At 39.5% G+C, this 15682-nt stretch overlaps 1 protein-coding gene across 4 annotated transcripts in view; it reads left to right on the top strand.

The window, feature by feature from the left end:
- The window catches only part of Camk4 (calcium/calmodulin dependent protein kinase IV), a 224522-nt gene that overhangs the window by 202187 nt on the left and 6653 nt on the right, over positions 1 to 15682 (top strand). For all 4 annotated transcript variants that reach the window (XM_004841772.4, XM_021255864.2, XM_021255863.2 and 1 more), the window contains 2 exons: positions 11463 to 11538; positions 14825 to 14951. In XM_004841772.4, coding sequence (XP_004841829.1) covers positions 11463 to 11538; positions 14825 to 14951 — 203 coding nt within the window. The remainder of the gene's footprint in view (positions 1 to 11462; positions 11539 to 14824; positions 14952 to 15682) is intronic.

The raw sequence follows: 15682 nt of genomic DNA, 5'->3' as shown, positions 1-15682 counted from the left end.
ATGGTGAAAGCAAGGTGACAGAGGGAAGACCAAACACCGGGAAGGATGGAGATAACATTTACTGATTTGGAACTGAAGTTTGGACTAACAGGTTGGGTGTGTACATTTTGAGTTGTCTGTTAGATATCTAAGCAGCAAGAACATGTGGGCACAAGGGTATGTGTCTAGAGATTAGGGACAAGGACTTGGCTATTGATGTAAGTGTGGATGTTATCAGCATATAGATAGTATTTAGTCACAAGACTATCAGGCATCCTCAAGGGAGAAAAGGAGACAACCATACTGATCACTCACAGTTCTATCATCAGGAGGCCAGAGAGAAGAGAAGGAACCACATTTGTCACTCATAGAACTTCAAATAAGAGAAGAAGCGCCAAAAAACAGAATTGGGGACTATGAATCAATGTTTCTAGACAGATTTTTGGTTCAATATTGAAAAATATTTCTAACAACTAAGCCTGTCAGCGGTAGAAGGAGCTGCCCTTCCCTGGCTTGGGAAGTATTCCTAAAAGCAGATTGACTCTACTGTCGGGACCCAGATCTATCATCAGGGGAGGGAAGCAAGAATCCTGTTAATTTGGGTATCACACAATAGATGTGGAATTAAATAATATTAACACAAAAGCCATCTAGGTACTCTATATGTGTAAACTAAATCGAGGATTATGAAAGCCATTTAAATCAAAGTTAACCACGTATATATTGGCCTGAGATGGCAGATAAAATTAAGTATGAAAAGATTTTTACCAATATCATCCCCTAATTTCTCATGCTCTCTTTAAAGATAGTCTTTTAATGTAATAGCAATCCTTAACCTTGGGATCTCCACACCATAAGGTATTTTCTTTTTCCACTTCTGTGTAACTGTAAGTCATTTACCCCAAAAGCAGAGCCAACCATGCCAAAAGATTCACAGTTCTGTGAGGATTCAGCTCTATTATTGCATATGTGCGGGTGGAATGAGGGAGGAAAAGAGGTCAAAAGGAAGAAGTGATTGATGGCAAGTGGGTAGAAAATTTGCTTAAAGTGTATTATTTTGGCCCTGAACACCCACAAAAATGTTCCACTTGAGAATGTTATTACAGAAATAATGTTCATTAAATAAAAATATAAAGTTTCAAAAGAATTATTATTGATAATCATCAGTCAAAAACATTATAGATCCCCTAGAGAAAAGCACAGTATTTGCCATATTGAACATACGGGAGTTTACATTGTAAACTCTTGCATCTCCATATACAGAAGAGATTCTTCTGTAATCTTAGTATTGAGATGAGCTGAGTTTATTTATACTCTACATTATCCCACAAACATTGAAAGGCAACTTTTTAACAGTTAATACTTCTTGGCCAGCATCCATCACAACTTTGAAATAACTGAGAGAGTCGATCTGATTTAGATCGGGAGGAAATTGCAATTATCTCAAGGTGGGAAGGCTCAATGAAATTACATACAAGTGAATTTCTCAGACTAATAAAAATAAGTTGTCTTTCCCCCCTCTCTATTCTGTAAAAAAGCACTAAGTGTTCTCAAATATTTCATTTTCTCTTCAGGGTATTATTAAGAATATAAAAAAATAAGGTGAAGAAAAGAGACTGTTTCTTTACCCATTGATAAGACCGATACAAAGAGCAAATCACATGATTGGTGTGACAAGCAGGACTTTTTAAACAGTGTAAATGAAAAACATGAAGTGGGAGTTGAATTGACTGATATCTACAGTGTGAAAAATCAAAAGCACCAGAGGATGGAAAGAATGACTCACAACATAAAGCATCTCACCGTGTTCCAAAACATCCTTGTAACTTTTGCATCTTGCTCTCAAGTCACAGATAACCAAAGTAGGAGCGGCTTCAGATACACGCTCAGTCCCGCACTTTCACAGCATGACACGCACGGAACTGATGGTGTTTTGGAAGTCACAGTGGACAGAGAGGCTGCTGCAGGGCAGAGGCCCCACACTGTCCCTCCTCCACCCCACCTGAAGCCATCCCAGGGGACGCAAGCCTCTTCCACTCCTGGCTACACCTCCTCCCCTGAGCACTTAGCAAATCAGACTGGGGTGTTACCTTCCTCTCTGTGTCAAGGCGAAGAAGGCACCAAATTTTAAACAGCCAGTTACTCCTTTCTTAGCAAATATAGCTACAGACAGACAAAGGACTACCAAAGGTACACATGGCAGGAAAAACACCCAGCTTGGGGTCTGCCTAGCTGTGGGTGCTGCTTCCATTCTTAGGTAGCTTCCCAGAGTGAGTTCTCTGGGGGCCCCATATGCCAAATCAAGAACGAGAAGAGGCAGAGAATGATCACACAATGTCTTGTGAATTCTGTAGATACATTCTTCCTCATTTCTCTTTCTTCTTCTTCCCATTTCTATTTCCACACTGCCGCTTCTTTGGAGGCAAAATGTAGAGACTCCAAATGCTGGGTTAAAGATGTGTGTGCATGGGAAGGATTACTGGAGATTGAATTCAGGGCTTTCACCCTAAGCTATACCACTGGCCCTTTTTATTTTGAGGCAGGGTCTCACTAAATCACAGTCATCCAGGCAGGACTTGAGTTTGCAATCCTCCTGCATCTGCCACCCAGAGTGTAGGAATGACAGGCCTGTCCCACTACACCAGCTGACGAGGTGGATATTTGAAGCTCCCAGAAAACTCTGGACTCAAGGCAGTCCTCTACAGTGATCAATCCTACAGTGTTTCTTCTCTAACTCTCTATCAGGGAGAGTAGTTCTGGAAAGTCAGATTCAGGCTTTCAGATGTGCATAGGTATTTTTTCCTATATGCTTTGATTATTAAAGTGAAAGCAGAGAAGAAAACCTGAAATAAATATACAGAATCTCTTGACTACTACTAGTAGGCCCGCAGTCTAGTGTCTACCTGCCTCATAGGAAATCATTATACCTGGACCTCTCTGCACACCTAGGCCATGCTCCAGCCAACTGGCTTCCTTTGATTTCTCCAGGGTGCCTTGCTCTTTCCTGTTACACCCAGTGAGAGAGAACCAACCAGAGACCAATATTAAATCCACACAGGAGTTTATTACCGGCCAGGACCCGAGCCGAGCATCGGACTCAAGCCTCAACTGAGGGTTGACAAACATGTTTTATACCCCTTCGAGGCCCACAGTTTCTAGGCCCCCCTATGGGATAGAGCTAGTAAAGCAAGCAAAAGGTACAGAAGCGGAACGTTCTGCTGTTAAAACATTTGTAAAACAATAGTTGATTAATTGTTATTTCTTGTTTTTTTGTATTAAATTCTTTTATTGGTACATTGTAGGTATACAACACAATTACATTTCTCATTGGGAATTGTACCTTTATATAATGCATCTTGGTTCTTATTTTTTCCCCATTCCTAGCCCTCCCTTCAGGCCCTCCACCCTTCCCTATTTACAAAGACTTTATTTCCATTTTTTCCATTTCTCATCATTTTTTCCTTTCCCTTCTTTCCTTTCCCCTGTGCCTCCCACTACCCCTACCCCTTTGGACCTTTTATTCCTATTTTACATTATCGACTAGTCATTCTAATAATTGGTATATTTTAGGTATACAATATAATGACATTCATCATTGGAAATTTGCACCTTTACATAGTCTCGCTTGGTTCTTATTTTTCACCCTTGCCCAGCCCTCCCTTCAACCCCTGCAGTCCTCCCTATTTACAAAGATTTTGTTCCTATTTTTCCATTTTCTCATATTAATCCCATTCCCTTCTATCCTTTCCCCTACCCCTCCCACTTCCTTCCCCTTTGCCCCTTTTCTTCCTATTTCCCATGACCTATTATACATTTAGTCCTTATTTACACTTTCAGTTTCTCACACTAGAGAAACTATTTGGTATTTACACATGTGTGTCCTATTGATTTCACTTAAGAGTATTGCCTCAAGGTGCATCCACTTAGCTCTAAATGTCTCTAATTTCTCATTTTTTATGGCTGAGTAGTACTCCATTTTATAAAAAAACCACATTTTCTTTATCCAGTCTCCAGTTGATGGGCATTTGGGCTGTTTCCAACTTTTAGCTATTACAAAGAGACTTTCTAAGGGGAGGAGGTTTTTAAGCTTCCTCCTTCTGAGTTCATCTAAAGGGCAGGCAGGTGGGTCAAGCAGCAATATGGAGTCTGTCTTGCTAACTAGGGTCCTTCATTTCCTGCCATGAGGTCTTTGCATAGGTGCTTAGTCCACTTGCAATTCTCTTCTCTCTCTTTCCCCACCCTCTCCCTCTTTTACCCAGTAAACATCTTTAGGTCCTTCATGTCTCAGTTCAAACTTTGCTTCCTCTGCTCATCTTTCTTGCTCTCTATGACCAGGCCAACTCCTATTAAAGACACCCTCCTTCCAAGTACTTCAGTTACTACTCTGCATTCCTTCATTTTTTAAATTAGCAATAACTTCCTGTTATGGTTTACATGTATAATATCCCACAAAGTCTCGTGTGTTCAGAGGTGGGACTTAAAGTGATTTGAATATCAGGGCACTCTACTCATTGGTGGATTAATCTGATGATGAGTTCACAGCTCACTGTGCTATTAAGAGGTGGGGGCTGGTCAGAAAAGGTGAGTCCTGGGGCGTGACCTGAAGGGTATATTCTTCTCCCCAGATCTCCTCATTTCTCTCTCTCTCTCTCTCTCTCTCTCTCTCTCTCTCTCTCTCTCTCTCTCTCTCTCTCTCTCTCTCCCCCTCTCTCTCTCCCCCCTTCCTAACTGCCATGAGGTAAGCAGATTTCTTCCACCATGCCATTTCTGCTTTAGAGTCAGCTAACCATGGAGTGAACCCTTTGAAACTATGAGCCAAATAAACCTCTTCATTAAGATTCCAGGGTCCAGTATCTTGTCCCAGTGAGAGGAAGGGCATTAATACTCCTCTCCAACTAATCTGTAAGCTCTGTAATGGCAGAGAATTGTTCTGTTTATCTCTCAGCAGCCCTCTGCACAGGGTCCATTATACAGCAGGTGCATAGTAAATATTTGATAATTTATTTAATGAATGACTAAATAAATCTCTTGATTTTATCTTAGTTTCCTTCAGATTTGTCTTTCTTAAAAGAGTTAACAGCAACATGAAAAATATTCAGATAAAGAATGCTAGACTGTAATTTTAAATCTACAGGAAAGGCTAATACAGCTCACATAGAGCACTGATGAAGGTACAGTCAATGACCAAAATTGTTCCTTTATATTTGCCCTAAGACATTAGGAAAAGAGGGAAAATCTAACACCAGTGATCCCTGTAAATGTGTTATAGGCCATACCCACTGCTTTCAATTTCAGGACCATCTCCAGATGAGATTACACTGATTTTATTTGGTAAAATATAATTCATTGCAATTTCTAGATAGACCTTCAATCTCTGGATGCTTTCATGGTGGTATCATTTTTTAAAAATCATTTCATTATTCTATATGACTAACATGTAGTAATAAAACATTTTTTTAAACTACCACTCTGTGGTCTAGGTGGTATATTGGTATAAATACCACAAATTTTGAATTTTTGTGTAATTTTTATATTAAGTACAATTGCTTTTTTTTTTTTGGTACTGGGGATCAGGTGTAGTTCCACTGAGCTAAATCCCCAGCCCTAAGTACAATTGCTTTTTAAAGGGGCATCTCTCACATCTTAGGAATTCTAAGACCATTTACCAAAATTACATTGTAGGAAATTGGGGTAGGAAGTATCCTGAGAGTTCTATAGCATTCACTATTTGCTGAGAAATAACATGATTTTAGGATGTGGTAGATAACTTCTATTTACTTAGAGGGCAGCCAGAAAAGTCAATAAATAATTATTGACTAAGAGACATGATTATGTCTTAAAACTGCTTTGTGTGCTTGTGTCTGCATGTGCATATGTGCTAGGGATTGAACCCAGGGCCTTGCAGGTGCTAGGCAGCCATGCTACCTCTAAACTATGTGTCCAGTCACTAAAGTCATTAAAAACACTGTTTTATACCCAGAAATGATGTCTTCTTCCCTAATTTCATGTTTGTTTTAGTAATGAGGTGACAAAAAACATGAACAGCTAAGTGCTTATTGCATTAAAAGGTAAACTAATCAATATCTTTTCTTTGAATTTATTCGAAGTAGCAAGATATCTATTACTCTAAAATCATTCCCGTTGCTGGACACAATACCTGATACACAATGTAGAGGAGGACAGCTTTAATTTGCCTTATGATTTTGAGGAATTCATTTCATGGCTGGCTGGCACCAAAATGGAAATGATCTGGTGGCAGAGCATAGCCAAGGAAAGCTGTTAACCTCTTTGTGGCCAAAAAGCAAAGAAAAAAAGAGGAAGAGCTGAGGACAAAAATATACCCTTGCAGGTCCCACTCCCTTGACTAGCTTCTTCTGACCAGGCTCTACCTCCTAACAGCACACTCAGCTCTGAGCTCATCAGTGGGTTAATTCCACTAACGAGCATAGCACCCCCATGATCCGTCTTTTAAAAGCCCTACCTCTGAACACAGACTTTTAGGGGACATTCTAGATCTAAACTAAACATTCTACCTCTGCCCCCCAAAAGGCTCATGTTTATCTCAAATTCAAGAAGCATTTAGCTCCTCTCTAAGAATTGCCAGTCTTAACATTTCCAGCATTGCTGAAAAAGACAAAACCAAAGGCAACTTAGCTGTGAACCCCTGTAAACATAAAAAGAAGGTTAAATACTTCTAACATGCACGGGATGTTATGTGTGGCATAGCACATAATGTAATGGCACAGGATGAACAGTCCCATTCCAAAAGGGAGGAAATAGGAGGATAGAAAGAAATTGGATCAAAGCAAGATCAAAACCCACCAGGGCAAACATTAAATCCTGCATCTTCATCACATCGACTTGGGCAAGTTGTGGTAGGATGTGAACCTCAAAGGACTTGGGTGACCTTGCCCCATGGCATTGCCAGTTTCAGCCATCTCACTTGGGGTAGCTCCACTTACTGCCTGTGGCTTTTTTCAGCAAATTATCCATATTCCTGGCATCTCCAACTTGCGTCTCCACCATACCTTTAGCTTATTCTAGTAATTCATGCATCAGCTTGTCAAGAGCACATTGCTTGGCCTCCTAAGCCTTCTGGAAATCTCCATGACCCCACAACTCTTACATTCTGCATGCCTAAAAAAGCCAGCACCATATGGATGATGCTAGCATCTGCCCTCAGGTTGAGCAGTAAGTAGCCTGGGCCCCCTTAGACCACGGCTACAGAGGGCTCTGTGGGTCAGGAGAGCTGAACTTGGGGAAGCACTTCCATGGGTGGCCCTGAATGAGCAGGGCACCCTGGAGCTCTCTTCTCAAAGCAAAGTCTTTCAATATAGTTTATCTATTTACACAGTTGAGCCTAAAATGGGTGGGTCTAGCCATTTCCTGAGATGCCTTTAAGGTATCTTTCCTATTGTGGTGATGAAAAGTACTTGATTCCTTTTTTATTTTTTATTTTTATTTTATTTTTTTTGGTACCGGGGATTGAACTCGGGTCCTAGCGCCTGCGCAGCAGGCGGCGAAACCACTGAGCTAAATCCCCGGCCCCCACTTGACTCCTTTTTAACGGTGTCAGTCTCTTCAACAACCACACCTACTTTTGCCCCAACTTTATGCATGGTTCCTTCTGGGCCAAATTTTAAAATTTTCAAACTTTTCTGCTCACCTTTTGCTTCTGATTCTCACTATAAATGTGACTAAAACCAAATGCCACAGACTGCATGGTGGGCTCTCTTGAAATTTTCTCCACCAGATTAATTAGTCCACAATCCTTAATCTCAGTCTACAGCAAAGTGTCAAAACATGGGCAAAGTTTACACAAGTCCCTTGCTAGAATGGAACACACATAACCTCTAGTCCGTTTTCCAATAGAGTGCTTGTTCTCAGTGACAACTTCATGTGCCTGCCCCTTACTTTCCACGTTTCTTCAACATTGTGGTCTTATGCACTTCAACTGGAGTCACACATCTTGCTCTTTTTGTACCATTCTTGGACCCCTAAGCCCAAATTTTCTTTCTCTTTATTTTTACTGGTACACGTTTGTTATACATGATTACATTCATCATGGGAAGTTGGTGAATAACCTGCATTTTCAAACCTTTCTAAATTCCTCCTGCAAACTTAAAATGTTTTGAAACTATATGATCGGGTATAGTCCCAGCAATGGCTCCCTTGCCCAGTACCAATTTTCTGTCTTTGTCAGCTTTTCCATTGCTGGATACAAAGCCTGACAAACGTAACTTAAAGGAAGAGCAGTTTAATTTGGCTCACAATTTGGGGAAATTAAGCCCATGGTCATCTGGCTTCAAGGCAAAATTGGTGTGGTGGGAGGGCATGGCTACGGAAAGCTGCTTACCTCATAGCAGCCAGGAAGCCAGAGGGGTAGGGGGAGGTAAGGCCAGGGACAAGAATATACTCTTCAGGTCATGGCCCCAGTGACATGCCTCCTCCAACCAGGCCCCACTTCTTAATAGCACAGTCTGCTATGAACTTATCAGTGAGTATAGCAGCCCCGTGATCAAATCACCTTTTAAAAGTCCAACTTCTACACACATGAGACTTTTGGGAGACATTCTAGATCTCCACCGTAACAATTATAAGTTAGTAGAATCACATGTGAGGACATTTAATGTCTAGGAGACTTGAAGCACTGGAGTGCCAGAGCCTGAAATTTATTTTGGAAAGCTATATGAAAAGCTTTTGACTCTTGGAGAAGGTTTAGATACATTTTACAATAGTTTATTCTGCTGATTCTGAAGAAAGGTCTTAACAATTAGTACTTGAAAATGTTTAAATGCTAATTCAGTGTTGATGTGTAGGCTTTTTTTACCCCAATTTTATATTCTGATTAAAATACCTTATGTTCTTTTCTTTAAGAAAATTTTTTAGAAGAGAAATTATGGAGGGCAAGGATATTTTATATTCCTTTTGTCTCAGTTATCTTCAGTGTAAGAATTTTAGTCCTTCACACCACAAGTTTACTCACATTACAACATAATGCCTTACAAGGAAATAAATCGCCTCCAAAAAATATGTTTGCACCCAGTGCTGTGAAGGATAATCAGATATTGACTTGTTAGGTGAGAAACTCATATGCCTGTAGAGTGGATCCAAAAGGTACTTTGTTCAACATATTCATGCTCTTTGATGCTCTTAGGCTGGGAAATGCGAGAAATGAACACAGAAAACACCTGACGTTGCCAAGATGTCTCTCTGGCTAGCACAGATGAGAGGATTAATTTCACTAGAGCCAATAGCAAGAGTTCCTGGTGGGCAGCACATACTGTAGCCATTACAGAATAAATGGGAAATGCAGCAGTTTCTACAGGTTCGGATGCTTGTGCTTGTCCTTTCTTCTTGCTTGATTGGTCAATAATCCTTTATGAATATCACAGTGGATGGTAGGTTAAAACTCAAAGTAGGGCCGGGGATTTAGCTCAGTGGTTTCGCCACCTGCTGTGCAAGTGCAAGGACCCGAGTTCAATGCCTGGTACAAAAAAAAAAAAAAAAAACTCAAAGTAAACTCAGAAATCATCTAGTCCAATTAACTTAAATTTAAAGGTAAAAAGCCAAGATTCCTTAAATATAAAAGACTCTTCTCAATATATTTCTGTATTTATGATTAAATGTCAGCACGGGTCTTGATAACATTTCAGATGAGATAAGAGATAAGACTCACTAATGTGAAGACTTGAGTGAGGAAGAACTAATGCACACTAAACATTCTTGCTAAATATGCATATGTTCAGCTCCCTGTCTGGAACAGCTCCCAGAGACAAAGATAGGCAGCAGCATCCCCCCTGGAAGTGGCAGCCTAATTTGAGCTCCCTTTGCACCATGATAAATAAAGCATCTGCAGTGGGAGTTCACTGTGGGGGCTGTTGGTGCTCGGAGATGTTCTGTGTTCTGTGAGGTAGAGATTGCCCCAGGAAATTAAAGAAAACCTGACAAAATGAAAGATGTTGGCAATGAACACACATTTTTTCAATTTTGTTAATTAAATCTTAAAAGAAAAATTTTCTAGGAATAATTCCACTGTAGATAAAAAAATTTTGAGTCCAGATATAGCTTCCTAAAGGGTACATCTTGCTGAATTGCTGTTTAGTGTGCACACCTTCATTTCATAGTATGGGCTCTTCATCTCCTGTATCTTTTTTTTTTTTTTTGGTACTGGGGATCGAACTTGGGACCTTACACTTGCGAGTCAGGTTCCAGAACCACTGAGCTAAATCTCCAGCTCATTTCCTATATCTTATGTGACATAATTTCTATGGGGAAGAGAAAGTCCTGATTGGAAAAGGATGGCATACAGAATACATGTGAAAGGAATCAATGGAAAATTTACAATAATCCTTCTGGTAAATTGAGTCCCATAAGGACAGCCTCCTTCCAGAACTCACATTGACAGTCTACACTAATATTTCATTTCTAGCTGGTATGGACAAAGCATCCAGTTCATTTTTCTCCAGCCTCTACCCTGGAGAAAGAATGTGTTTGTTGTCCCCAAGGGCTCCCTCTCAGAGCCCTTGGCATATAGAAAGCATCTCTGTCCTCAGAGAGCCCAAAGGCACCTACAACACTTGTTTAAAATAGAAGAATCTTTTCTGTGGGCCATAGGCTGAGTCCTGTCACTCCATAGATGACAGAGCGCTCAGTTTTCTTTCTCTCCCTTTGCTAGGCAAACCAATAACAGCTCCAACCCTCAGTACAAACTACCAGACCCATTTAACTTTCCATTTTCACAGCTCTGAGGTAATAAGAATATAAAATATCACATTTTCCTCCACTCTAGATCCATTTCCTAGGTTAGAAGGCCTTCCTGTTTACAACAGTAGACAGAGCTGTAAGCAGCCTTCTAGCCTTGTAGTACAGGAAGTCTCAGTTTTTCAGTTTATGATTCCCAGCCAACTGAGCTCAGCTTCTCTCTGGGGACTTACATGCAGCACTCAGAGCCAGAACATGCGACAGGGCTGCTCTCAGCTCCTGCTCCAGTCTTCACAGCACTAGAGATTGTCCATCCTTCCCCACTGTCTGCCCTCATTCTTGCCCTGCATACAACTAGATACATTTACTGGATGTCCCCTGCTCCGAACTGATCTAGATCTCAAGATGGCATCATTGCACTTTCTTCCACTTACTGTGATAAACTTTCATTTTTCCTTTTTCTGTGTACAAAATTCTCTTTGAAGTAAGTGGTCTTTTGTAGCAGAGATATACCCCTGATTTGAGCAATATCAGATCTTCCAATGTAAAATCTTATAATTAATAGCACTATTTTTATAGACCTCAACCAGATTATAATCTCTCCTACTAAAGTAAATGTAAGAAATTATAGTTTCATACTGTGGTTTAGAAACAGAAAATTAATTTTGAAGAGGTTCTTAAGTTTGGTTGATGAATTTGTTTCTTCCTCATTGCTTATTATTAAAATATGAATGCTGAATCTAAGTTCCAATTTAATGCAATTTTCCCTTTTTCTGCAGCACCTGAAATTCTTAGAGGCTGTGCCTATGGACCTGAGGTGGACATGTGGTCTGTAGGAATAATCACCTACATCTTGTGAGTGAAGAAAAACAATCTTTATGCAAACTCTTTGCCAATACATAGCATTTTCTAGATCCTCAGAGTTCTCGTAAGAACCAAGATTCCTGTTTAATTTTTTGTGTTTTTCTATTTATACTAAATGTAGTTAATGACAGAATTTTCTCATAATGAGTATTTCTTTATATTTTGTAATTCTATTGGGATCAGAATTTCTCTCGGGATCAAGATTTCTCTCCAGGGCTTTTTTCTGTCTTATTTTGCTATACCATGTATAATAAACTTGGGAAATAATTATTTGATGATCATAATGAATGTGAAAACCAACCCCACCTATGATACTTTTTCTTGTTTATTTATTTTCATCTTGTCTAAAATAACTAGGCTATTAGTCCTTTTAAGAGAACAAATAGATATTTATTTCTTAAGTAATCTCAAACTGGAACATTTCTTATCATAATAGTTTACATGCATTTTGGCTATCAATTTTGTTTCCTATCTGTTAGGTTCTCAAGGGTCCTGGACTTAATAACCTGCACAAATTTCTCTGGAAATGAGCTAAATATTTCATTCTTTGGTATCTCCAACTCCATTACTAAACCACTTTCTAATAAAAAAAAGTTTCAGCTAAAGACCTTTGTAGCTAAGGGGATGCCTATTGAGGTCATACTCTTAAGTGAGATAAATAGGACACACATGTGTAAATACCAAATAGTTTCTCTGCTGTGGAAAACTAAAAGTGTAAATAAGAATCAAAATGTATAATTGATATTGTGAAATAGGAAAAAACGGCCTAACTGAATAGGGGAATTGGGAGGGGTAGGGGAAAAGAAAAAATATGAGAAAAGGAAAAAAATGGAAACAAAGTCTTTGTAAATAGGGAAGGGTGGAGGGGGTGAAGGGAGGGCAGGGGAATGGGGAAAAAATAAGAACGAAGATATATCACGTAAAGGTACAAGGTCCCAACAATGAATGTAACTGTATTGTATACCTAAAATGTACCAATAAACTTAGTGGAAAAAAAAGAAGTTTCAAGAGATTCATCAAAGTGGTGATGAAATTGGAGATAATTATAAGGGAAATCATAATCCAAATAGAAGAGTGGCTGGAAGGTTGCTGTAGCAAAACTAAAAAGCAAGATATCAGTGAGTTCAAAGGTTTATTCCAAAATAAACACATTTTTTTTTTTTGCCATTTAGAGAGTGACCTAATTAGGTTTGGAACTCATAATATAGAAATTTGTAGAGATATTTTAGAGGATTGGAAATCAAGCATATTAGTCTTGCTTGGCTGCCATAAGAAAGTACATGGACTGGGTGGCTCAACCAACAGATACTTATTTTGTCACAGTTCTGAAGTCTGCAAGCTTGAGATCAGGGTGCTAGCATGCTTGGAATGCTGCTCCTGACCTACCTGTGCAGACTGTGGAAAGTAAAGAGAGGGAGAATGCATAAGTTTAGGCCTTGGCATTCCCAAATGTTGCATTTTCCTGGCTGGCTCCAGAATATTTGGAAGAAACGAGGACTATCCCAATGAGACATTCCATGATGAAAAGGCCATAAGAAACTATTTCTTTGTAAAAGTCCACCACTTCAGGATGCATTTGAATTTTTCATGCTCTGCACAAACCTGGCCAGCTTGAGGAAAGAGTCTGAGAAGATATCTTTAAACTTACTCATTCTTTTTCCCATTTTTTTTTACAGTTTCTTTTTGGTCCATAGTGATTTCAGAACCTATACCCATCTCTAAATAGGTGAAGCTTGATAATCCCAGACCAGCAACTCCTTTTCCTTCTCCTCTCTCTCTCTCCCCCTTCCCCCCTCTTTTCCCTATTCCTGTTCTCAAACTTTCCCCACTCATTTTTATACTGACCTTGTAATGCAAAATGAATGAGACTATATTAGTCAGCTTTCTGTCACTGTGACAAAATACCTGAGAGAAACAACTTAAAAGAGGAAATATTTGTTTTGCCTCAGTTTCAAATGTGTCAGTCCATGGCCAGATCAAGCCATTGTTTCTAGATTTTGTGATGGGGCAGAACATCATAGCAGGGCAAATAGAGTGGCACACTTCACAGAAGACAGAGGGAGAGAGAGACAGAGAGATGGAGAGACAGGGAGACAGGGAGAGGGAGAGGGAGAGGGAGGGAGTGGGAGAGGGAGGGAGAGGGAGAGGGAGGGAGAGGGAGAGGGAGGGAGGGGGAGGGGGAGAGGGAGAGGGAGGGAGGGGGAGAGGGAGAGGGAGGGAGAGGGAGAGAGGGGGAGAGGGAGAGGGAGGGGGAGGGAGAGGGAGGGGGAGGGAGAGAGAGAGGGGGAGGGGGAGAGGGAGGGAGGGGGAGAGGGAGAGGGAGGGAGAGGGAGAGAGGGGGAGAGGGAGGGAGAGGGAGAGGGAGGGAGGGGAGAGGGAGAGGGAGGGAGGGAGGGAGAGAGAGAGAGAATTAGTCCCTAAGAACCCACTGCCTTCAACTCTGTCCCTCCTCCTGAGTTTCCAATAGGCTATCAAATTATCGAGCCACTAGTGGAGTAGGTATTAATGAGATCAGAGTCCTCATGACTCAGTCATTTCCCAAAAGCACCATCTCTGAACATTGCTGTTTTGGAGAGAAAACCATCAATTTATAAGCATTTGGGGGTCATTGCAGATTCAAACTGTAACAGTGAATGTAATGGGATGCTTTTAAGATGTAAAAAGTGAAGGTCATGTATAAGGATGAAATAAATTTAGGCTTTTTATTTCTGCTGGCTGCATCTGGTCACTGAATTAAAACACTTTTAGGGACATTCCCTGATGATAATTTTAGCCCCTGTCTTAGTTCACTCTGAAATCCATACTAAAAGGGGATAGATGTCATACTTTACTCATTTCTATGCAGGGGAATTCAGAGAATAGGGATGAATAAAATGTAAAAACTCTTCCTTTCATTTTTACTCTCAATTCTAACTCTTCCATTTTGTACTAAATTGAAACTCTAATCAGTCTGTCTTCTTAGTTCTCATGAAAAATCTTTAGCATGATCCCTATATTAATGTTAGTTACTATCATTGCTGTTCTTTCATGTCTGAAAGATTCTTATTATAATCATAGCTTTTTTGTAGAAATCTTATTTCACTATTCTTACTTTCTGGAGGTATTATTGTGTTTTTTATTCTACCAAAAGTGAATTATAACAAGGCGATACATACTTGTGCTGCATACACTGCAGTTCATAGCAAGAGGCTTTGACAAAGTCATGAATTTCTGCAGAAATCTGATGAAATGCACTATTCTTTTAAAGACTATTTATTCCCTATTTTTTTCCCTGTAGACTTTGTGGGTTTGAACCATTCTATGATGAAAGAGGTGATCAGTTCATGTTCAGGAGAATTCTGAATTGTGAATATTACTTTATCTCCCCCTGGTGGGATGAAGTATCTCTAAACGCCAAGGACTTGGTAAGTGTAACCAAAATAAAATGATATAAATTCATTTTTAACTAATAGAAAAGACCCTTCTTAAAAATATGCCTCTATTAATATCATATTTCTTTTTAATTGTAAGGCAATTTTAATAATACTTATTAATGAATTTTCCTTATAGACAATGAAAATAAATGTTTTTATTCATCGCTAAATTATAATTACAATCATTATAGCATTTAATTAATGAATTATAATGTGCAAAATAGAGCCTTGCTTATGAAGAAAGTTATGCTAAGTGAGTCAAAACATAATTTACACAAAATTTTGTTTTAACATGGCTTGTTATTACATATACATGTATTAGATATACTTCAATGAAACGGTATTCCTCGTGAAATTTCATTTAAACTTATTAAAATATTCTTACAGTAACATGAGTCCTGTTATATTATCACTGGCATTTTAAACAAGCTCCACTTTACTAATAGTGCATTCTGTTTTATTTACCTTATTTCTCATTTAGCTAACATTGAAGTTCATTTGCATTCAGGAAACACCCTCTGGGGAGGGATGCACTGCTTATAAAAAGAGGACACTACAGTATACTTGAAATATTTACTCAGTCCTCTAGAGAAAAACCAAAGCTGACTTTTGAATCACAGAAGATTAAGAGGGATCTCAGAAGCCATCTAGTCTTTCCCTCACTTTAAAGATGAGTCCTACTCTCATTTTAAAGATAAGGTCTAACATAATGCAGACTTGAG

The sequence above is a fragment of the Heterocephalus glaber genome, unplaced genomic scaffold, assembly GCF_053883595.1.
Source record: "Heterocephalus glaber isolate CG9 unplaced genomic scaffold, H.glaber_assembly_v1.0 deba00001465, whole genome shotgun sequence".
Classification (NCBI taxonomy): Eukaryota; Metazoa; Chordata; class Mammalia; order Rodentia; family Bathyergidae; genus Heterocephalus; species Heterocephalus glaber.
This window is presented reverse-complemented; position numbering and strand designations above follow the sequence as displayed.